Consider the following 25,142-nt stretch of genomic DNA (forward strand, 5'->3'; position numbering starts at 1 on the left):
CAGACAATTATCCTTGCGATAACTTAACTCAATTTTGTTCCTTTTCACTGCCTCACAAAGCATCGCCGCTAAGCAAGCCCGGCATCACCATGGTTTCTGAAAACGGCCATATGATGGATGCTGGATGCGAGGAGAAACATAATTTTGCCTGATTGGGGTGTGGAGCCACCGAGTCTAGTTAATCTAAGGCTGAGTTTGACAAAGATCGTTGCTGATTCTTTTCACTGGATAAAATACACAGGAAGAACTATTAAATATTTACTCTGACGGATAATGGTGTCTAATGGTGGTCACTTTCAATTTTTTAAGGGGCTGCGCGGGGAGGGAGGCGTGCTCTCTGGCTGATCTTGCATCTCCCCTCGAAGGATGGAACTGTAGGCCTGAAATTTGTAAAGATATGATTCAACAACGCCCTTGCATGTTGTTTATGACGTTGAAAACTTTTTAAAAAGTCCAACTTTTTATGTCACTTAAATTTTAGTGATATTTTTTTCTAAAAATTCTTCTTTTGAACAGCTTCGACCTCTTGGTTACCAAGACTTCAAACTCTTTAGTTAATCTCAAAAGAGTAAGATACGTTGAACTACAAATATTTTTTTCTCTGTATTATCAGCCTGGGATTCACATTCATTGCCAATACGCAAACTCTTTTCTGTGTTTATTTCCATGTGCTCGGCCCATTTGTTGATGGTGTTTTTTTTATCCTAATATGGGCGCGTGTGGGTCTTCACTTTCCCAGTATATAGTGACTGAATAATCTATATGTTGAAGAAAATCGATATTGAAGTTCTATAAATATGTAATAGCATTTTTACAAAATGTCACTTCTACCCTCTCCCAAGATGTCATGTCTGTTTTAAAGGGTTCCTCACAAAAACAAACGACTTCTGTCAAATAAGCATCAGGATCACAACTTGTGTTTTTTTGAGAAGCATGTGCTGTTTTTCACTGAAGTACAGCCTCTGGAACACAAATAATATCAATACATTGTGTTGTTATGGGACATTTGTACATGTGAAATTTGTTGACTTCATGAAAACTTGTATTGACAGAGACAAGGCAGCTCACTTGTATAATTCTGTGCTTGACCCCAACTTTCTGTACTGTTTCCGTCTTTGGATTTCAAAACATCAAAGCGTGCTTGCATGTAAATTTGGGCTTGGGCTCGATGAGCCAGAACAGGAAAAATACAAACTAAAATCATTAAATAATCTACATTGAAAGGGCGTCTGTCAATATTGGTTCTTGAAAGAATTCAAGATGAGATACCGGTTGTAGTGGCTTGCTACTAAGAAAATGTTACTTTTCTCTAAAGAGACATGGCCCGCTTGCCCCTGTCAGAGAAACAATCAACAAACAAAGCCACTACCTCATGTGGAACAAGTGACTTCCCTCATCTATTATTAGAAACATAAAATGCAACAAAGGAACTGCAGATGTAGACATGTTCGGGGCAGGACAGGGCACAAACGTGTCAATTGTTATGCAAATTTGGGGGCATAGATGTGCCAATTGTTATGCAAATTGGCACTGTAGCGAGTGCCTGTGTCATTTAAATGTGATGTGCTGGATGCAGTTGAATGCTACACTATCGTAACCAATGGTGGAAAGGGCCTCCGATCTCCCCAGGGATTTGAAACCAATGTGCACTTTCAGTGTCAATGTTAATATTTATTGCTGATGAAAACACGGGGCTTTTCATTGGTTAGTTTGCGGCAGCTATTCATTGCTGTTGATGATATTGACACTGATGGGAAATGCACCAAGGGCTTGAAAACTGGGAAATGAAGAGACAGGCGTAGGCTTTCAAAGTTGTGCATGAAGGGAACCTCACCATTTTCAGGATTAGTTTGTCATCTACCTTACATATGACAAAGCCTACCTATGATTATGTGTAAAAACAAAATATTTTGCTCTTAATTTGTATTTCAAGTGAACATGCATGGAGATATTATCTGGCACTTTCTTTCTCTTGTTATATTGTCCATAATTTCCAAAACTGTACGTGGTCTTCAATGATTAGGAACTGATGTTTCTACGGACTGGCACGGGACATGGAATGTCAGGTACACAATTCTCTGAACTGGTCAGTATACCTCTGTCAAAGATGTTTTTGAGAGTTTTGCCTTGACCCTCCGCATTGAGAGTTAGACTGAAAATCTCATGATAGTACTCTAATATGCTAGGAAGTGTCCCTGTGTGGTTTCCATTCTCTGATGTTGCCCATTGTCATTCAAACTGATGAACAGAGGGTGAGAAAAGAAAAGGCAAACGTGCCCGTGGAGTGACACACGGAACCCTTGTGAATGTGTAAATGGGATAGCTTCATATCATGAATACTTATGCATGCTAGCGTTTTGAAACCTATATGTGTACCAAGGTGAAATGAGTGTAGTGAAACACAGGGTGACAGAATTCTAGTATCATTGATCTGTGCATCCCAGTGTATACTTTTCTTCTAGAGAGCAACCAGTATTAATATTTTTTTTGAGATGGAGGGAGGTGTCTTTTGTGTCAATACAAGACACACATATATTATCCATCATTGAAGTTATAACTGTACTTTTTTATGCATTTTCTGGTATTTTTGTTCTCTTTCTAAAATGCAGTTTCTTGTTCTGCTGTCTGTATGTGTGTGGCATCCAACATTATTGGTAGCCTCGGAGTTTTCTTCCGGACTATAATTCATATGTCAACAAATAGAAATACGTATTGTAGTGTTTCGTTGGCAAGGCTTATACTGTTTTATTTTAAAATGCTGGTTGCAGATTGATAAGACAATTTTTGCAGATCAGTATAAAAATGATGAAAGTATTATTAAAAAGTGTAGTTATTGTCCATTCCACAGTGGTATTGGCGAGGGATTTGAGGAGGAAAAGTTCGTAAAATTCCAAAAGTGCTGATTGGTTTGACCTGGTCACTTCATTGAATGTGAATCTGCCTTGACATCATCTTGTCCATCTCGTAATCAATTTAGCATGATTATGGACTTCATTTTACATGCTGTGCATCTTTATCCTCTTGAAAATGGGTAGCAAGGTCTTATTAGGGTAATAAAAGAGCCATCTATATTTTCTGGATTAGTGTGTGCCCCCAGCGGCTGTGTATAGTTTTGGCAGACGCTCCTGTGTGCATGCAGAATTGCTTTATATAAAGCATGATGTATCTATGGCAAAGGTTTGGAAATCATCAACCAGGTTGTCCTGTCCTGTGTTTTAGTTCTTCTGTGATCATTATCATCAGTGTGGATTGAGCGATGGACTGTTACAGGACTGCTTAATAACTGTTTAGGCTGAACGATTTTCTGCGAAAAGGAATCATAGATCTTTTTTTCCAGGAATATCGGGCAGACTATATGATTTGTTGGATCTGTGGGTTGGTAAACTGTGAGAGAGGGGAGGCCAAGCTGCTATATAGGATTTGGAAGTGGTGATATTAGCCGTGCGTACACAGCATCCTAATGTGCTGTGATAATTTGACTATCAATCATCAAATCTTCAATGTCAGACACACCGTGTACGACACCCAGCGCCATTTGGAAGTTTGCATTTAACTGACAAACAGACAAACTCGTCCTGATTGGAACACAGAGAAAGAAGGTATACATGTATTTACACTGGGATGTGTGAATTTGCAGGCAGTCAGTCAAACAGCACCCTCAGCTTAGAAAACCCTGGCTTTTCTCTCTCAACAATATTATCTGGCCATCTCCCAATCAATAAGTTTCTGCAGCTCAGAATAATAGCATTGCTGATGTAATTTGTCCAATCAAATTTTAGGCATGCATTCAAAGCTTCAATTTTCATCCAGAAATTGAATTTTATGCTCTCGGCCTGTTTTATAGGTCTACTGCCATAAAAAGCACTGAAAGCTTTGTTAGACTTTTGCAGGAATGCAAATATTCCTGGCCTCTTTTTTTCCGCCTCCCGCCATGTTTTTGCGTACATGAGCATTGATAAGCTATGGTGATTAGTGGCTTTGAATGAAAAAATATAAAGATGTGACAGGGAATTACATGTTAGGCATAAAATGATAGAAAATTAAGTGTGATGGATGGTCACCAGGAGAGTCGAGATGATTGGGACGAAAGATTATAGTATACAATTCATGCAGTTTGAATTTCATTTCAATATTGGAGAAGGCCGCCGAGGTATCACTGTCAGTAGGAAATATGATTAAACTGATCACTGCAGTCGTTGCCGAATTTAATATCCTTTTTGTGTGAATTCATTTGTCATAAACATGCGATTGACGACCGCTGTTGTCCAAATTTCATCCGTCTTTGTTAAACACAGAGCAACACCTCTGCTGTTCACATCAAATGGGCAATCCACAAAAGCTGCATACATTTTCATTAAATTTTCCCATTTTTCATCGCAGATTATGCCTTTCTTTTTTTGTTCAGTGCCAGTCTTGCACGGAACAATTGTAATTTGTGTCTTTTATGGGGGGAAGCTACTGTAGGAAAATATTCACGGAATGAAACCGGCAGTGCTGATTGTGTTGCTCACTACGGGACACATCGCGTTACCGCTGCATATGAATGTTGATCAGTTTCAGGGGTCTGCATCTGCACTAAGTGAAAGCAAATCTGCCCTTTCATACTCAGTCTTGGCTTTCAAAAAAAAAAAAATGGTGACAAAGACAATATACGCCCGTTGGAGATATTAAAGATTATGTATGTGTGTTCATAGCAAATTTCCATGTGAATATCCAATGAACCGATGTGTCATTGCCGAAGTAGAAAAAACAGGCTTTGTATTCACATGATACATGTATATATTCAGCGACAGGCAGGAACAATAGTTTAAGATTCTCTCTGTCTATAGAATTTGTTATGAAGAGTGTAAAATATACTGGTAATAAACTGCAAAAGATGGTAACTGTATTTTGACCCCTGTTCACCCCCAATTCCCTGTAAACTGGTCCACAAACACCATTGGTAACAATTGGTTTGGACCAAACCATGGCGATGAAAGGGTTAAAAGTACTGGAGCTCAAAAGATTATATGAAATGACAGTAATAGAATAATAGATACATATAAATAAACAAATAACAGGTGATGAATAATAAACAAACAAACAGACAAGCAGATAAATAATCTAAAACTCAATATCAAATTTATGTTGGTGCAGCAGCACTACAGTGATTTCACTTTCGTCGAACTTCCCAAACAATGAAACTCCTACCAAATAAAATTTGAAATTTGTTCAAAAATGTTAACAGTGGTACTGTGAATTAGCAAAGTAATTTTCATGTGGTTGCAAAAAAGTTTTCCCTATGGAAAAAATCTAGCAATGAACATCAATGTCACTATCATATCTATGTATGTAAATTTTCATTCCATTGTTCTCTTAGAATGGACGTGTGGCAGTGGTCCTGTGGTTTCTATGGTAACCACAAAGCTGATCAGCTGTGCAGTCAGAATGTTCTGGTATTTGGTTCATGTGTTTGTACAAATGCAAGGAATTGCCTCCATCCGGGATGCCCTTCCTCATCTCTGTACCGTTGTTATTTGTCCGGTTATTCACCTTTCCTGCACTGGAGTTGACCCCTCTCAGTGTAGGACATTCCACACGCAATTTTATGTGTCTGCAAGTTGCTGCCACTGGCTAAATGCTCCTACATATATGCGATGTAATTTCTCCTGTTTTTCTCCCGCTGACAGTGTCTGTGACAATATTCAACTATAAATATATAGTCAGGACTTAACATTTCGAGTAAAAAGTACTCCAAGTGGGAGACAGATTTGTCAAGGTCCCCCCACCACACAAAATCAACGACTGACGCCCCTCTATCTAGAGTTAGCGTCTGGCCGATCACTCTCATATTCATGATGGCAGTGTACTTGCACCGGAAACTTCACAGGCCAAAGACTGACCATAGAGCTGCGGGAGGTCTTTTTCATAAGCCTGCCTGACTCTGAACAGAGCGTGAAAATCAGTGTTTGTGATTCCGACCCATTGTTTACTGTTACACGTTGTGTGTTCCCAAAAACTGGGTTTCAGTGAACATCCTTCGTTGAAAAATCCACAAGTCAACACCAGTTATCTTGGCAAAGTGTTTCTGGAAAAAAAAAAACTCTTTGACAGGAGTGTTTGAAAATCAGAAAGTGTTCAGGACAGCAGTTTCCCATTGATAAGGCTTCAGGTTTGCAATCTGTCCAGGCTGTTTGCATGTAATTACAGGATCGGAACTTGAGGACATTTGTGAAAAAAAAAAGCCGGCAATTTGCCAATATCTGAAGGCAGATCTGACATACTGCTCATATTGTTGTTTGGCAGACATGTCGTCTGTACAAGGGAATGAAAGTGAAGTTTTGAAGAATATTGAAAGTGACCGTTTTGTCTGGCTCATAATTAAAAGTGATCGCTGGAATATTCAACGTATTTGTAGCAAGGCATGCTAGAGACGTTGCATGCTGGCAGGTACAGATGCTGTTCAAAGATGTTCGGTGTTTTGTTTCTGTGTGTGGTATTTATCCATACATGTGTTCACACTTAACACCAGTCACAACCATGGCATCTCCAGCATTTATAAGCTTGTATGCCCCTGCACAAATGTAGTTATTGTAGTTTCCATCGATGCTTGATATGTACTGATAGTGCTAAATGTGAAAAGTATGAATCTCACCTTCCTGGCAGTTGTTGAAATCAACTGTAGTCCAGGAGATATCTACTTTTCAGAAGATAAGGACCAGAATGAAAAAAATGGATGTATAATTTTTGTGAAAAGCAACATTATACTTGTATTGGAGAATATCTTTCTGTCATGAAAAGAAAACTTTTGCAAGTGGATTAATCTGTTTCTGATGATGCAACCGCTGTCATAGTTTTAGCACACTTTAGTACTTATCACAAATCATAATAATATTTGAACTAATAATTTCCCTATTCTAATTCTATCACTAAATAGGGGAAATATATCTGAACCAAAAACTACTATCGCAACATTGTTCACAAACATTTCAGTTTGAGAATGTGTTCAATCCTCAATTCTCATTGGTGGAAAGTTTGTGAAGCGAGTGAAAGTGCTCGTAAGACTGAAAGCTTGCTGCGTCGATATCAGAGCAAGTACAATCACATGCAACAACAAAATAAAACGACACAAGAATACATGATTCATGGTGACGTTTATGTCTTCTGTTTTGCCTTTCCACACCTGCGATGGCTTTTTAATGTAAAAGCATAAAAATGAAATATGATGGTCGACTTTCTTTGGTTTTCTCGTCTGTGGCGATGCCAACCCTTGATGAATGTTTTAACTCGGTTGGATGGTGGCATGCCTGGAGTGTTATGCATTGTGCAAGGCATGATGCTGTCAAATTATGTGTTGTATCTGAACTCACTATAGTCTCTGGTGCAAGGTTTGCCTTCATTAATTAAGAAATCACCTGACGTGTGTCTGCTTGTGTGTTTATCTCTGTGACAATCACACACTACGTTCATTCAACTGAATTTAAAATACTGGTATTACTTGTACATGTGAAGAACTCAAAAGTTTTCTGATGATGGAGATCATAAATTTTTCAACTTTCTCTTTTCTACATTACATAAAAACATTTTTGGTCCAAATCATTACAATTGTGATCCCTCCATTCAATAAAAAAACAGTGTTTTGACAGTCAAAAAATGTCGGTCTTTTCAAAGTCTCTGTCATAGCTGCTCAGAAGAAGCCCCTGCATGGAAGCATTAGTAAATTTGAACAAAATTAGGCGAATGCAAAAGAGAAACTCTGAGACTCTAAGCAGCCTAATCATTCCACTCTTTGTGTCCTTTTCAGATCCGCGATATATGTAACTTTATGTAACCCTATACCATAATGTACAGGGTTAGTTCAGATTGAGAGCTCTGGGCCCGTTGGCTTACAAACCACACCAGAGCTTATGAGAACTGGCAGTAATTTCAGCCGGTTTGATAAGAATCTGTTTTTAGCGCGAGCAGTAAATTACAGAGAGTGGGAGAAATTGTCTATTGGATTACCCAGCCTGTTTGAAGTGAACATTCCCCATAGTATTGGGCCGGTAATCCAGGTATTGCCATTGACGGCTTTTCCATCAACAACAAAAAAGGCTGTTTATTGGACTGGGCATGCGACGGTTTGTGTCATGACATTTCCCCGCTAAATGGAGTTTTGGTAGGGGGTGGGTGTTGAGCAACAAGCACAGAGCAAATTCAGTGCTTTCTGCCCGTTGCTGATCTCTGTAGGCAATTTCCTGCAGTCTGTTAGGGGGGATGTCGCTGCAGCCTAATGGATGATAAGGCATTAGAACGGATGATAGACTTGGGTGGTAACACTTAGAGTGGGGATGAAAACAGAAGCTACTGCCCCGTCATCTGGATTCATTCTCATTGGTGAGAATGAATCAGTGGATCGCCAAGATTCCAGTCATACAACAAGTCTTTGTTTTGTTATCGTGTACTTTTCCGGCAGAAAACATACATGTGCTGAGCATCCAGGTCGCCAGAATCTAAGAGGGACCCACTTCTGTAACTGTTTACAGCAGCAGAATTGATGCCAAGAAATGGAATCTGCCAAAATTTACACGAACTTGACAGAAGTTACAAGGCCTCATACAATAGAATTTCATTGATACCTTTCATTTTCCACGAAGTACATTTTCCTGTTCTTTGAACATGACTGAACGTGAAAGCAGTCGGTTTTTCCGTCACTATAGCATTGGATTGACGTACATATGTGTTTGTCAGACAGTCATGTTTTTTGTATTGGTCAATTTTATGTACTTTATCTTGGCTCAAGGCTAACTTCTTTCGATTATGAACAAAATCAAAATTTATGGTCTGTGGAGGAGTTGACTGCCTCCCTGTTCCATACAATCTGTTGCTAAGCATCGATCAATATTGTTGCTAGGAACTACCAATATGACTCCTTGAACGGCAGCAACCAAAAAGTAAAAGTGAAGCAATACTTCATTTTGATCTCCCTGGCTTTTGTATGTAACGTTTATACAGTACGAGCAGAATCAGACTGAAATTGGGTGTTTAGGGCGGATAACATACTTCAGTATAAGTGAATGTTGATTAGCATTGTGCACGCTGACCTTGGATTGGCTGTACTGTATGTAATAGGAATTTCCCACAACTTTGTGCATCTGCATGTGAACTCTTAGTCAACACCTTTCGCTGACGTTCATGATGCTGAAGAAAACAGTGACTTTTACATAAATGCCGGTTGTATAATTTGATTTTTCTGAAGGACTTTTCCTCAAAGGTAGATGTACAGTACGATGGTACCATGAAATTGATGCTAATGTTTAACAAGAACAAATGTTGTATTGTAAAAAAAATCTTCCATATAACAGAACAAGCTTATAGCATGTTTATGTGAAACCTAACCAAAAAACCACACTTTGTGTACATTGAAAATGTCAAATTGAATATGCGTTGTTATCTTTGACAACAGTCACGGAAAAAACCAAAAGATCTTCAGTGCAATTGTATTGAATCTGCAGATAAAAATTGGTCGTTTTCTGCCAAAAGTGTGTGTATGCATTTCTGTGCATCTCCATACCCCAACTGTGCAGTGCAATTGATATAATAGCATACTGAAGAAAAGCTTCTCTTAAAGCTAAGAGGAAAAATGACCCTCTTAAATATTATATTCAACTAATTACGGAGCCGCCAAAGTAACCTTACGGTAAGCAAACTGCCTATCAAGTGTAAAGCGAATTAGGTTTTGATTAAAAACTGGAAATTGCCGACTGGCATTGAAACAGTTGCCGACTTTACCCATCGCTTTTATTCGTAATCCTGGCATTATTTACATTAGCTTTGTCATAATCAATATCCAATTAGTGTCAATTTCTTCGCCAGTCAACGACATTGGTCGGGTTGTTTTCTCTCTCCCATGATGCACTGGGCCTTGGACTGTTTGAAAATCAGTTAGCATTCTGCTTCAATTTGCCGGCCTTTTCTAATAAAACTGTTGGCCATAAATCAAAGCGTTTGCAACTCCCTGTGGATTTCATTTGATGGAAGACAATGAACTTGATGTTTGTCGGGTCTATACATCATTTGCTTTTTTGTTCGTGGCAAACATGTATTTCACATATTGTTCCAACAGCTGGATTTCTTTCTGGAAGGGGGTCTTTCTTTTTGCTGACCGTGGCTCTCTGCATGCCTCTGTGGTGATTTCTTCCTGGGAAAATAATTGTCTGTACTTCAGTTCTCTGGAAATTAATGGCAGAAAGATCATAATGCTGCTATAAAAGGCGGAGAGAAAATATGAGATTGATGAAGAGCAGTGACAGCAGTGGAAATTGGGAGGATGGTAATTTGTGCTTGGTGCTCAAATTGAGAAAATTTGAAATACGGGAGTATTAACACACAACTGGTGACAGTCCATGGGCACTGATTGAATCATAACAAATCATATCAGAAAATTCGCATTTCTCTTCCACGGAAAAAAACAAGGCTGGGAAGATTGGAAGAATAAATCATGGATTGATCCAATTTGGCCCCAGCTTCCTCGCAAATAAATGAGACATTTTTCATTGTCTGAGATGATCAGTGATTATGTCGCCGGGGCAAATTACTCGGCCAAATCTGCAATGTATCCAGAAAATGTACCATGCCTTGGAGAACAAAATAATGCTTGAATATCATGTAGCTCTGATGGGGCTCCCCTCAGAAGGCAAACTGATAAAAGGGAACAGGGCTGATAACAGTGTGTCTTTCTCTGCATCCATAGAATACGCCGTGTTTATATCTTTTGCTTCATTTGTGAAACGAGTCCGAAGAGAAAATGGTATTTTTATAATTTCAGTTCCTCTGAACATTTCATCTGATTCACAGTGTAATTAACATTGTATGTAGATTTCTGAAGTCCACTTCTCCAAAATTTATTTTGTATCCCCTCTCCTTATACAGTATTGAGAGGTTTCATCTATAGAGTGATTGTTACTTATGTATATACATGACTGTATGCCAAAAAAGGCTGACATTTCTATCACGTGTACTTTCTTTCAAACAAAAGCCATCACTTGTCTGATCCAACTCTTTCTTAGAATGTTTGTGTATGGAGAAAAATGGAAGAAGTTAGCCGAGAAAAGCAATCATATTCACACATGCAACATGTAGACGAACCCACATACATAAACATGCGCATGTTTCATTTTCAGAAAAAACGTGAGGTTCTCTGAAAGTCTCTGCCCAAGTTCTGTTTACAGGAGCAAACCTTCAGAGCTTTTAGTGTAGACATCGCTTGACGTGTGTTTTGTTGGTAAAAATCTCATGATGAAAGTGTTGCGTTTGATTTGAGTGACAGTTTTAATCTGGCAGAAAGTGACTCTTGAATTCAGCCAGGCTTAACCCTCTCACCACCATACTCATGGTACATTCCAATTGTTTTCAATGAAGATGGGTGACTCCACATATAGGTAAAAAGGGCGAGACACTTAGCAATCGAGAGCTATACTTGTGTGGATGCTGATCTGACACGCCATTTACTCAGATATTGGGACGGAACCCAAAGAGGGACAAAGATCTTTTCAAACCAGAGGAGAACATTTTGAATGCGAGTTCTCGTAATGTGAATTTAAGTTGTGCCGGTTATTGATCTCAGCACCATAGCCGGTTCAAACTGGAAGTCGCAGTTCTCTTCAGAACAGTCGGTCTTGCAAGCGTTATAAACAAGTAGTGTGAGTCAATTTATTCAAACGAAAGGGCTGCGTGTTATGAATGTCTGCTTTCTGTTGTGCAAAAGCACGTATGATGTCAAAAGAGGAGACACTTCATGGGAGTGTTCATGATGCAATGAAAGGGGATGATGCTACCAACGAGACGTAGAAGGTGACAAAACGATAGACCTTTTGACACGATATCACTGACAGAGACTTGAAAGTAACCAAATACCTTCCTTCACTTCAGCCTGTCTTATTCTTCATCCTCTCATTGCGAAATCACAAATTTGTATTCCTAAATGTGTCAAGTTGACTCAAAAATGGCCCATCCTGAAATGAGGCCGTGGTATGCTTTCAAAATTCAGAAATCGATATCCTATAATAAACAGTCAGTATTGTTAGAAGGGTGCTTTTCATAAGTACACAATTACCTTATACACCATCCAATAATTTTTTTTTCGGTGAAAGAAAATTTACAACAGCAGCCAAAGGTGTCGGTTAATACTGATGAAGAGAGTGTGTACTTTGTATCAAATCATTTTAGTAATGCATGCGTTTTTTTTTTCTGGTCCATTTTGCAGGTTTTCACTTGAGTGGAACGGTAACAGAGCCCGGCAATCAATTGTACTCGGAACCCGACAGAGTTTACAGAGTGTCCATTAGCTTTGATCGGTGCAAAATTACCTCGGTGACTTGCGGCTGTGACAACAAAGATATATTTTGGTGCCAGCATGTTGTTTCGCTATCACTGTACAGAATACGCAAAGCGGAGAGCGTGGAGCTCCGCGTTCCCATATCAGAGACTCTCTTACAAATGGACAGAGAGCAGCTCCAAAAGTTTGCTCAGTACCTCATAAGTGCTCATCACACCGATGTTCTACCCACCGCACAGAAACTTGCCGATGAAATTCTCAAGTCCAAATCTGAAATTAATCAATTGCCAGGTAAAGTATTGGCCATAGTCATCCGATGTTACCTTGTCGATGACTTTTTGATGGCCCCTGCCCGTTATTATACCAAACACTGGCTTCATGGCCTCTTGTGTACTGCAGAGAGCTTGCCATAACAACTTTTGCGACTTGTTGTTCATCTGCTACTGAAAGAAAATGTCAATCCGAAGAATGTGTCTATTTGAAAGGATAAGCTGTCACTTGAATGTTCATGTCAAAAATAAAAATCATATTTTGATTTTATGGTAGTACTGGTATACCACGCATACCCTATATTGAGGAAGTGATGTTTTGTGTAAGCCTTATTTCAGACTCAAAACTAAGTTGTTGTAGAGTTTGAAATAAGGACTAGATAACAGACTGTTAAAGACAGGATTCAGTGTTGCTTCCAATATTAACAAAAAGATAAGATTCTGTAACATCAAATGCGAATGGCAAGTTCCGAGAAAGTTTTTTTGGCTGGAAAATCCACAGCAGTATCAACACGTTTCATCAGCAAGTGTGTATTTATTCATTGTATTGCCAAATTAAAGCCTACCCCAATAACTGCAGCTTCTGTTACGATACAAAAAAATGCCCATGGCTTCCATCTTTACCGTGTTCATCCATTTTGATTGGCAACTTGAAGGCTAAGTGCCATCAGTGTCTACGATGATCTTGTTTCTCGCTCATTCTCGTAAAAAATTATTGCAGATTTTAGTAGTTTCTCTGGTGCGATATTTGCTCAACTGTTCGGATATGCTGCAAGGGGCAATCTGAAATGCGTTTATAGCTTCCAGTTTTCCCGGTGAAATGGGAGTTTACTGTAAATGAAGCCCTCCCATGTCAGCGGCGTGAAGATAATAACATCGATAAACAGATGGCAATTTGAAATTACCGACCTGAAAGCTATGCATTACGCTGGAGGCCAGTGTATAGGAAGACCCTGTGTGAACAGACAAAAATTTTGCAAAAACCATCCCAAGATATCATATCTCTGCCTGATCTTCTTGGAAAATTTGTTTACATGGCAACTACCTCTGGTGTACTTTTCTCCTTCGAAATGACATCCTAACGCTTTCCCAGTGGGGTGTGTGTGTGTGTGTGTGTATATGTGTATATGTGTGTATGTGTCTATATATGTGTGTGTGTGAAGGCTACTGAATTTAAAAATACACCTTTGATGGGCATGGAGCAAGTCGCCTGACAGAATACCTGGTGTGATGGATAAGCAATTAGATCATGGTATATGGGGGTTATCGTGAACCAATAACATTGAAACCTGTTCATTCCACTCGTAAAAAGGAAGTCAGTTTGACAGGCGAGGCCATGATAATCGTGTTTTCTGCATGAAATATTGTTTGAGTTTAGTGTTGAGAGTTTAGATCAGTCATTGGAAGTAGGCTGTCGCTATTAAAGTGTTCAATGTCAGATAGGTGTTATCGTTGAAGCTAATTTGAAATCAGTTTTGGTCCATAGAGAACACCAGTGTGTTCCATTTCATTGCCAAATTGTTAGTAATTTCTAAAGAAAAGAAACGGTGAGACCATTTTATAGTTTCTTCAGGGGGGTGTCAGTATGCCTCACAAGTTTTTATGGTCAAGTGGGGTCTTTGATTGGTGAGTCAACCCCTGCAGAAATGGGGAAATCTTTTCTTAGTATCAAGAGCAAGGACTTAGTTCTCAGTTAACTTTTTCACCACCAGACTGTGGTACAATGGTGTTGTTGTGAATAGGGTTAGGTGGACCCATGTACTGCAAATTAGTGATGAAACAGCCAAGGGACAACGTATCTATCTTTGGCCATTATTATTCAGTCTAATTTTGAAATGTTTGTGGACTCTTCTGAGAGAGTAGTTGAGGAAATATTTCTACAATCCTTACCAGATAGAACATAAAAAAATATTTTGAAATTATAAAATTCTGTTTTTCACTGTAAGGGAAATATGCAGTAATGAGCTAACGTCTGCTGTGGCAAAAACTGCCGACTTCAATGTAGGATGTGGTGAAGTTTCACTCAAAGCTTGTATCATCCGCGGTCAAGACTCAACATTATTGTGTTTTGAGATGATTTTGAACAGATATCGTCATGTTGGAAAACAACAAAAACTATATACTTACCTTTGTAAGAATTTAGAGCGAAATGCAGTATTTGATACATTTATTTGTACGTGTATTTCCATGGAAATAAGAGAATCCCATTCCAAAAGAACTCACAATAATGCAGATCCTTGAACAAGGTATATAAATATACTCTTGAATAAGCAGGCCTCAAAATGTTACACTGAAATACAAATCAATGGAAGAGTTTGTAAGGCTTCATCTCATTGGTGAATTGCAGTTTACAAGGTTTGATGTGAGTGATTTTAGCCAATCGTAGGACCAGGCTGTTGTATGTAAACCATTTGGAGTGCCCCTCAGACATAATCCATCCAAAGGTAATACATTTTCCCATACAAGAATAGTAATGAGCAGATCTCTTTGTCAGCAAAGTAACATGAGAAAACCTGCGTTGGGAGTAAAATAATGAAAATGATCTTAAAAATACAGCCTCTAAGGCTTCAATATTTATTGTCATAACAAATTGGATGAGAAACCCATTCAGGCATCTAATTTGGGACAAAGGAAACCTTTTTGGTTGGGAAATAATCATGGTACAAGGAGCTATCAGTCATAAATAGATATAATTCCTTCATTGTAAGTGTGTAGGGAAGAACTATATATTGTCACTGATGTCACTTGAGAAAATTTCAGAATTTTGTGATTATACCCCCTGAGATCTACTGGCAACATTTTCAAATGGTTTTCTTCACTGTAGTCAACAAAAGAAACAATGTCATTTCATTTTGTCAATTAATATTGTTAAATTCATTTGGGACAGGCAAGAGAAAGCAATAATACAATACAACATCTTTTTGTGTGGTGGTCTTTCATGACGGGAAAATATTCTGTCAGGAATAAAATGAGATAATTTGTGTTAAATTTTCACGTAGGGTTGCGTGTGTATTTTGATAGAGCAAAATATTGCCTTCACTTTGTTTGTACATTTATGAGGGAATCTGCCTAGTCAAAATTGAAAAGTCAAAATTCAAGTCAAGATTCAAAGGCTGTGGAGTCTTCCATGGCATTGTGAGTCCATCCAATATCAAAATTCCTGGAAGAATGGCTTCCAAGATGGCTTCTTGGTAATAATACGCTGATCAAAAGTAGATCAGAGTAATGCTATTTCAAATTGTGTAGGGTTTGCCAACGTGACTTACTGTTTCTGACATCCATGGTAGTGCATGAAGAGAATATATTATCAGTTTTTACAGGAATATGGCCAGACCTTTTGAGCTGTTTCTGCCCTGTTGGCCTGATCCCGTATAGACTGGCTGCAGTTTGTCTCATTTGCCCAGTGTCCATCCTCTCTTGATTCATTAAGTATTTCATTTTCCTGAATATTGACATTAACCCCAATAACCAGATGAAATTAGAAGGGTGTTTTTAGCGGGTGCATCAGAAAAGGCAAGATTACCATAACCCTTTCATCCCCGTGCCCCAGTGTAACGATCCATTTTGGATGGACTAAACCATGTTGGTGAAAGAGTTGTTGCCCCACCCTGATATTGTTACATAGAAAGGTATTTCTGTTTAGGAAGAATACTAGGTAAGACTTTGTAAAATTGTAGGATCAGGTTAACCTGTCACCCCCAGTTCCTTGTAGACTGGTCCAGAATCACCGTTGATAACAATGAGTTTGGGCCAAAACAAGGTGGTGAAAGGGTTATGGTTTTACATAAGGATTAAAATTAATTTTGCTCCTCCCATCCTTCTCAAAAAGAAATCGATGAAGATGATGGATGGCAGGAAAAGTTTTCCCATGTTCAATCCTGTCTTATGATGGAGTTAGGTTGTTGATGTTAGTTGGTTAGGAGGTTGTTACGTCAGCAAGAATTGAAGCTCTCATTGGCTCTGGGATGACTATGTTTGGATGGCACTGTTTAGTCCTTCAGAGGGTCTGATGGTGGCTTTGCACAGAATGTCTGAACTGTTGGAAAGTCTGAAGTTCATCATCATTAGTCATTTCATCATTATCATCATCATCATCATCATCATCATCATCATCATCATCATCATCATCACCATCATCACTCATTTACAGCCGCACTGTGGTCTCATACATGCCATGCCAACTGAAGCACTGTAAATGTAAATGCTGGGGCAAGGTATAGCAAATTTGGTCATCAGAAACAAAATCAATGATCTTTTCCATGACATCTCTGGTATTTATGAGAGCATGATGATCAGTCCACTGGACCACAAACTTTGAACCCGGAGCCTTTATCTGTTGAATTGGCAGCCCATAAAACACTTAACCACAGTTGACATGATAATTCTTTCATCCTGTGTGCCATCCCTGAGATCTCCATTCCTGTTCAGTGCTCCCTCCGTTCTATTGCTTCCGCAGTGATACATCACAAATTGTCCCTAAATTGGCCCAATTTTCTCAGATGAGTTGGCCAGGATGTAAATCCCGGTTCTGCATCATTACTCAAGTTCAGCCCAATAATGCAGGCGTGCTGAGCTTGTCTGTCGCAGTGCTCCGAAAGGTGATTCAATAATGGGTGACGCAGTACAAAGAACTTCGGCGACTTGAAATGTTCAGTTAACGCTCAACACGTTCTTAATTCAATTCGCTCAGTGCTGTGAATTTATTTTTCCAATTTCGTCATGTAACGTGAGCAGAAAATTCCATTTGGCTCCAACAAATGTGTATTTTTACTGTACACACGTGAAATTACTTTTCCAGGAAAGTATTTTGGTGATCATGCCACCGATGTTAAGTGGAAACACAAGGGGCATGATGGGAAAAATATTGAAAACTAGCTCATAGAAGGCAAAATTGTGGTTTCCTTGTCTTGGTATAGCAGTCAACCCAGATCTTTTTCACAAATTTTGTAAATAGGAGAATTTGTCCACAACTATCCAAACATAACTCTATTCAGTGACAGTGTGAAGTGTTTTCATTCAGAAACCAGCGACTAGTAATTTTGGACGGCTATAATAGCATATTTACCAGCTATAACAGCATTTTCACAGGCTGAGATTTCGGAAAAATATTATTTCATACATGTAGCACTTGAACTGATAACGAATTTGCAAATTATCACTAGATGTCAAACAATTAAGGTCGGTGGAAGATATTAGGGCTTGACAAACACAGTAACTGTTAATCGAGTCACAAAATTTATGAAATGATAATGCTTCTCCTTGTGAGGTCAGTTTACTACTCTTGCCCTATCATACAAGGTATATCATTGGCTGAAAGATGCCCGGCTGTCTTTTGTAAGCGATGATATCATTGGATATCATTGGATATTGATAAATTATCAGTTTTATTTTGTGCTATTGAATTTAATATCAGTGTCCAAGCTCATCTCGATTTTCCCAATAGTTGCAATCAATAATAATCATAACTTTATAAGGATTGAAAAACCTAGTTAACCTCTGTAACTTACATTTAATTTGGTTGGAACTTTATATTGCTATTCCATTGTGTGATTTGCTTAGATTCCAATGTTAAAGGTCAGTACCGGCCAATCAGGAGGCACCATTCGTGCTCCTCTACCCTGGCAAGCTGATCTTGCCCCAGGTCGAGACCAGTGTTGCACAAAACCACATGGAGTCACAAAGATGATGCCAGCCTGAAATTAAGCTCTTTGTCTGGCTGCACTGTGCCGGAGGGTGAAGCCCATGTTACCAAATGGAGCCAGATATGTAACTAAAAATGCTACTGGTCTGTTCAAAGCTCAGACTGCTGTTACATGGTAAATTGAAGAGAAGAATGATTGGGTTAAAAAAGAGAGATAAGTTTCAGCATCTGTTGCCAGTGAAAAGAGCTCTAAATCCGTATACATTGCTATTGATAATGGCATCAAATTATAGTAGTTTTAATTTCTAAAAAGACAGCTTCAGATTCTGAATGCTGTTCCCAATTTCCACCCTTCATAATGCCAGTCGAACCCAGCTGTTGCGTGTGCCCTGTGAATTGTATCAACAATGGCATTATATCAATCTCTGAAAATTGATATTTTATCAATGTTGCGATAAAAAAAAATTGACTGATCCAATTGTTTTTCTGAGCCTTTGGTTTGCAAAACCATGGGTGTTCTGTAGCTGTGGACTATGTAGAGATCTGTCAGGTTGACCCCTTCCGTCGAAATTGCTTTCAAATTGTCTCTAGTAGGCAAGGTTTACCCATCATGCCAAACTCTTGATGCTTCTAGTATTGGTTTGATATAAATTGTGAAGGGACCAGAGAGTGAGGACAAAATAAAAAGAATTAACGTAGATGAACCCGGATGTTTGTTCATAAATACAAGGTGGTGCCTATGCTGAAAGTATCATCCAAAGTACAAATTTACATCTGTGTTATTGAAAAGACTTCAAACATTTGTTGTATATATCGCTGGCACTATGAGTTCTCAGTCTGCACAGGAATATCAAGTATTGATTTTATTGCCTGCCGTGACAGCCATTACGCACTGAAACGCTTTGTATTTCTTTTGAACAACAGTTACATATACACATACACATCGTGGCCTTTTTTCCACGTCCACTGTATGATCGTGTTTGTACAAGTACACCAAAGATAAGCTCAAAATGTATGGCTCTGCAATATAATTATTCAAAATGGCAGCCGGTCTTGATGGCCATATTTGTGAAAGAAAGGACAATAGCTATTGAAATGCCAGGGTTTCTAGCCTACAGCCTGCATTTATTGTGATCTATAATTCATGTTCAAGTACTGAAAATGAATGTTTTTTCAACGATTACATGCGGGGAATGGAGTTATCGCAGTTCCTAAGCACGTGCACAGTAGAGACAAGCTTAGAATTTTGTGAGTAGATTGAATTTGACACAGCCGCATTCGGATAACAATGTGTGTTTTTGGGAACTTAGTTGTGGCTTTCCTTTGGATATGGTGATGGATATCAATAGTCAGTTTTCTGAAATCAATTTTTGATTGGATTCTGTCTGTGTGTCCCCTCGTATTGTTCTGCTTCATATCTGGCATATTGCTCAGATGTTTTGCAGTGATCGTCATCTAGCTCTGATAAATTAGTATTGACTACAAAGGCAGCTGTTCTCCTTATTTTGGAAATAATCGATCAGTTTTATAAAAAAAAAGTTTGTATGCCAAGACTGTATGTATTCTATCAATATACCACAATGACCCATCAAATTTTGATGATGTTTGTCCAGTATTATGTCAGATTCCAATTTGTATAATGTGAAAGAAAGTGTGACGGAGGATAGTTGTGCTCCATGGAGTGAGACCCCTCCATCAAAACAAGTGCTACTAAAACAAATATGGCCAAGGACCACTCGTATGTTTTTATAATTTTTAATGGAAATTTTAATAGCTTCCCATATATGTTCTGTTAATGATTAGACAAAAAAAAATGATGCATAATGTGTTGTAAAAAATCTAGAGATATGTATGTTTCATATGGAAATGCACCAGTCTCATGCTTTTCTTATCATTTGAAGAATAATTTTCACATAAAAGAGCTTACTATGTTGCACAGATAACAATGGATTCTGCATTCTAATATTATCAAATTCCATGTTGGATTTTCTGAAGCGGCAGATAGTAAAATTTGAGCAAGATAAATTACTATCAGAATCCTGTACATGTATATATTACTTACTGGTATATGCTACCTTGGGCAGCTCAAGATGAAGGTATCTCTGTATGTCTATCATACTCACCCTCACATGTGTGTGAGAAGTGTATGGGCAAGACTGAAGATTAGTGGATACAAAGAAATTTTGTTTAAATTTTTAGTAACTTAGGGAGTTCACTTATGCTATCACTTATTTTGAGCCCCCTAACAAAAGAGAACAGTACCTGGAATTCCTGCAAATTTTTACAATAATTTGTACCTTTTCATCACTTGATTCCGTGTTTGCAATCATTTGCACATTTTTCAACACTTTTTTTCCTGGTACTTTTTCTTCAGGTGCTCCAGACCCGACAGCAGGTGCAAGTGTTGACGATGAGAATTGTTGGCATCTGGACGAAGAGCAAGTTCAAGAGCAGGTCAAGGCTTACTTATCACAGGGAGGCTACTATGACTCAGGGAAACAACTCAATTCCATGTTTGCAAAAGTAAGTGCTTGAAGTTCAAGTGTCTCTGTGATCTGTGTCCCATTTCTCAGAGGAATATGTATGTTCTGTGTGGTGTGAAAAGAGATTGATTTATGCCTGAACTGTGATAGAAATTGCTGATGTGATGTCTTGTATCTCCAAAGTAAGCTCAGCTGTATTGTTGTTTTTCACTTCAAGATAGAAAGCTCTGTAAAGTATCAACATTAGAATGCTGGGATGACCTCTCTATCGATTCCTTATTGCAGCGACTGCAAGTTATCTATGTGCCTAACTTCATAGCAGACTAGCATGATTCCATCAGAACACCCCCGACATCGTCCACGTCAGCTGAGCATGTCTGTGCAAAAACACATTTACAACAGTGTGAAGTGAAACATTTTGCTTGCTTGGTCATATCAAGCGTAGGAATGTGTGATGATTCTTTTTGACTGAACAGGTTTATATATGCATACATCAGTACAGTATGACTTACACCTACTGCTCATGCCCATTGCAGTTGATTTTATTCCCCATTACCTGTGTCTCGTCCAGCTGTGGTGGTCTGATTTTGAAGCCAGACCATGCTTTTCCCAAAGTTAGCCAACAGCACACTTCCTTACCTTTAGAATGTCTTTGACATATCTCACTGTATTTCACTGAGGTGAATGTACTTTATCCGTAACAGAGAAGTTGTATTTTCCTTTGTGTGTGTGTGTGTGTGTGTGTGTGTGTGTGTTGTGTGTGTGCGTGTTCAACATCTTAACAATATTATTTCATGCATCCTGTGCCTGAAACCTCCTCTATATTCAAAACTTTAAACTGGTGTTCTTTCAGAATCTGGATGCCTCATGTTTGGGTGAAATATCTGTATAAACTTGTCCATATACACCAGTCATATGACATCACCTTCACATCACTAGATTGTCAAAGCTCTCTCATGGACTTGGCAAAGAAGGTTTTTACAGTAGCTATCAAAGATCCTGTAGTATTCAAGGTGTAATGTACATTCATAATTTTTTCCCCAATCAGGTCCGTGAAATGTTGAAGGTCCATGATTCTAATGGTGCTAGAATGTTAACGCTAATAACCGAACAGTTCCTGGCTGATCCCCGTCTGTTGCTATGGAAGCAGCAAGGAACACCAATGACAGATAAGTGTAGGCAACTCTGGGATCAACTAGGTAAGCAACTCTTGTCCCTTTTTACTAGTTTAATGCTTCAGGTGTCTGATGTTTTTTCCCCTCTGGAGAGTACTGCATCCAAAAAGCACAGGCCATTTCAAGTCATCTCTTTTAAAATATTTTTATGGCAGGTATCCATATTTGCTGGGTTTATTGTCCCTGTCAGCCATATTGCAACAGTGCAGAAAGTTTGCTGTTATGGAGCAGTCATAAAAATTTTGCGTACACACACGAAATATTTATTGACAAAGTAACTGTAATATAAGATTACTCCTGTAGTACTGTGTATGACATGTAATGCTCACAAGATATCTATAATTACTGCAGTCATGTCCCAGTGAAAGGACACTTGTCACGACTTATTCCTCAAAATGTCAGAGATGATATCATATGTTTGGTTTCTAAAGGACATCAAATCATTTTTGTGGTTTCTCAGCTATTTATAGGTAGAGATTGTTTTTTTTTCCAAGAGTAGTGCTTCTTGTTTCATGGTCATCTGAATATTAGTGGTTTCATTATCATTACCATGTCGCTCTATTGATACATTATTCATTATTTGCACCTAGCGTTGTCTTAGTTAACATTCAAGTTACCATGGATACTGTGTCGCCCTCTGGAGTCTGTAATGTGTTCTCGTTGAAGCAGCCTTATGCTTTTACTTCGGTTTTTGTGAATACCTTTGATGAAAAGCTAAAAAAAACTCAATCAAATAGATATTAGTTGCAGAGAGTTGAAGTCTTGATAAAAGATCCAGAATCCTCCGTATAGGTTCAACCCATTGACCATCATTTCCCCGTACATATGTCCTCACTCATTATTGAAAATGTTGGGTTTGGCCATACCATGGTGGTGAAAGTACAGTTAAGTGTGGCATTGCCTTTGAATTTGTTCAAAGACATTTGACATAAACAAGAGAAGATCCTTTCACAGTTTGGTACAACCATTACTACATTCAACAATGGCATGGCCTCCATGTACAGAAAAACAAGTACAAAAGGGTCCAGGGTACATAAATGAACACTGCTAAGCCATGCTGACTTCAATCCCATAATATTCTCAGTTGCCCTGTCAACAGGATCCCATAATATTCTCAGTTACCTTGCCAACACCACTCTGTCCATTACCACATTAAACGTTCTCATGAGCATCACAACAGTGATTTTTTTTTTCAATCGTGCGTGTATTATATATGGTTTTGAATATTTGTTGTGTTTTGTTTTTGTGCCTCAGGTGCTCTGTGGATGTGTGTAGTGCTGAACCCCCACAGCGGAAGAGTGGAAAAACAGTGCTGGAAAGAGAAGCTGATGAAATGGAGTGAGATTGATGTGTGTCCTCTGGAAGATGCCGATACTAGAAATACTCTTACCAGCCTCCATCCAAGTAGTTTCCATCATAGTACTCATGCAGGTCGGATATTAAACATGTATTGACTTAACTCTACTCATCCATTTCAGACAACAAATATGCATCATAGGAAAGAGTGAAGATTCGTGGGTACATAAACTAGGGGGTATGAGGATGGGGGTTAAGTGTAGAGAACATAGCTGCAGGCCCCCCAGGAAAGCCATTAACGTTCATACCCACAAGCTTGTGTCCATCAATCTCAACTTTTGCTATACATGATAGTCTGTACGACATAATATTTGTACATTTTGATGTTAAAGATGTTTGATATGTCAAATGCTTGGCGAATTGATTTAAAGTTGGAAGTGGGTGCTAAAAAGTTCTTTAGAGAAATTAGCCCATTGAAAGCTGTGATATGGATGAATATGGGAGAGATTTTGTAGTTGTAGACTTACTTCTAGATTCTGTGTAAAAAGTTTTTGCAAAATCCACAGAAATAAATTTTGTGTAGATGATTTTAGCATCGACTACCAAGGCTTGCAAGGAAATTCTCACAGATTGTTGAGTTGTCCTGGTATCCTGTAATCTCTTGGCAGCCATGGCAACAAAGACCCTGTCAGTATTCAGAGGAGTGTAACAGATGTATATCCAATCAACACTTCAAATGAACAATCCACAAGGATAGAGTAATCCTGTTTTCATCAAAGAATGCTTTTTGGTCTGGTTTGTTTTTCAGGTCCTTCGACTTCCAGTAGGCCTCGTACCATTTTCAACCGTGCAATAGATGCTTGTTCTCTAGTCTGGTCAAACGTACATCTTCAAAACATACTATCTGATGACTACTACCATGGACATCACAGTAACATGGCCAGCTTTGACCAGCATGGGCAGCCTCTCTGGACAGGTAGAATTTTTTCAGTGGGTTCCTTTGAGTTTGATAGTGTGTAGTGTGGCTAAGATACTTGTGTATATGTACTACATAGCGTACATACATATTTATGATATGATACACATATACACATGTTAGTACATTCTCTATGGTGCATATGTCCCATGTTAAACATGCCTTTAGAAATCTCATCATTTTCAAAGGCAGGCTTGTGACATGCAAACAGGCACACACGTGCGCACAATAAAAAATAAATATTAATCATAGTTGTGAAAATATCCAAATCTGACAGAATGTACACTAAAAGTCAAAACATCTTGATAAACTGTCCAGATATTCTGTGAGGCATGCCATGCAGGCTGTAAGTGAAATCCCTGTGATGCTAAATAAACGGGGATTAATAAAGTTTATGAGTATCGTGGCGGAAACCCATGAGCCCATGGCTAGTGTTGTAATAGAGGTAAGAAGAGAACAGGTCCCCAAGGGATGGAGAATTAGTTTACGTTAGAGTCATGCAGGGTGCTTTCCTGCAGAGCGTCGGTCTTTCCACAGTTTTTACATAGCATTCCTCATTACAAAGAACGGTGCCATGAGGTAGACAAGGCCTCTGTATTATTACATAGTCTGGTAGTTATGCAAAAAAGGGGGGATTGTTTTTTGAGATTGTGGAAATTTACTCTGACGTGCATTGGTTACAGTAAATGCAATGAAATTAACCTCGATGCCCCCTCCTGCCTTCCGTCCATATTGGAATAATCCCGTTGCCAGTCTTTTGGTAAATTGGACTGTTCCACTGGGAACTCAGGTGTGCGGGACGAGAAACATGACTCACGTCTGCTCCCTCTGTGTCGTCACTCTCCAGTGTAAAAGTGACAAAATCTCTTACAGGATTTGCAAGTGTAAGTGACATACAGCAGAATGTCTTGTACTATTGAATGAACTGCCACGTAGTATATTCAGATTTTTGTGTCCGAGTCAGAACATGTAAACAGGCAAAACTATACATTGAAAAAATAGTAAAC

At 38.7% G+C, this 25,142-nt stretch overlaps 1 protein-coding gene across 1 annotated transcript in view; it reads left to right on the plus strand.

Moving 5' to 3' along the window:
- LOC139138609 (zinc finger SWIM domain-containing protein 5-like) overlaps positions 1 to 25,142 on the plus strand; it is a 64,424-nt gene that overhangs the window by 29,341 nt on the left and 9,941 nt on the right. The window contains 5 exon segments of the mRNA XM_070707048.1: positions 12,224 to 12,586; positions 20,580 to 20,728; positions 21,737 to 21,887; positions 23,118 to 23,294; positions 23,968 to 24,135. Coding sequence (XP_070563149.1) covers positions 12,224 to 12,586; positions 20,580 to 20,728; positions 21,737 to 21,887; positions 23,118 to 23,294; positions 23,968 to 24,135 — 1,008 coding nt within the window.

The sequence above is a fragment of the Ptychodera flava genome, chromosome 8, assembly GCF_041260155.1.
Source record: "Ptychodera flava strain L36383 chromosome 8, AS_Pfla_20210202, whole genome shotgun sequence".
In the NCBI taxonomy this organism is placed as follows: domain Eukaryota; kingdom Metazoa; phylum Hemichordata; class Enteropneusta; family Ptychoderidae; genus Ptychodera; species Ptychodera flava.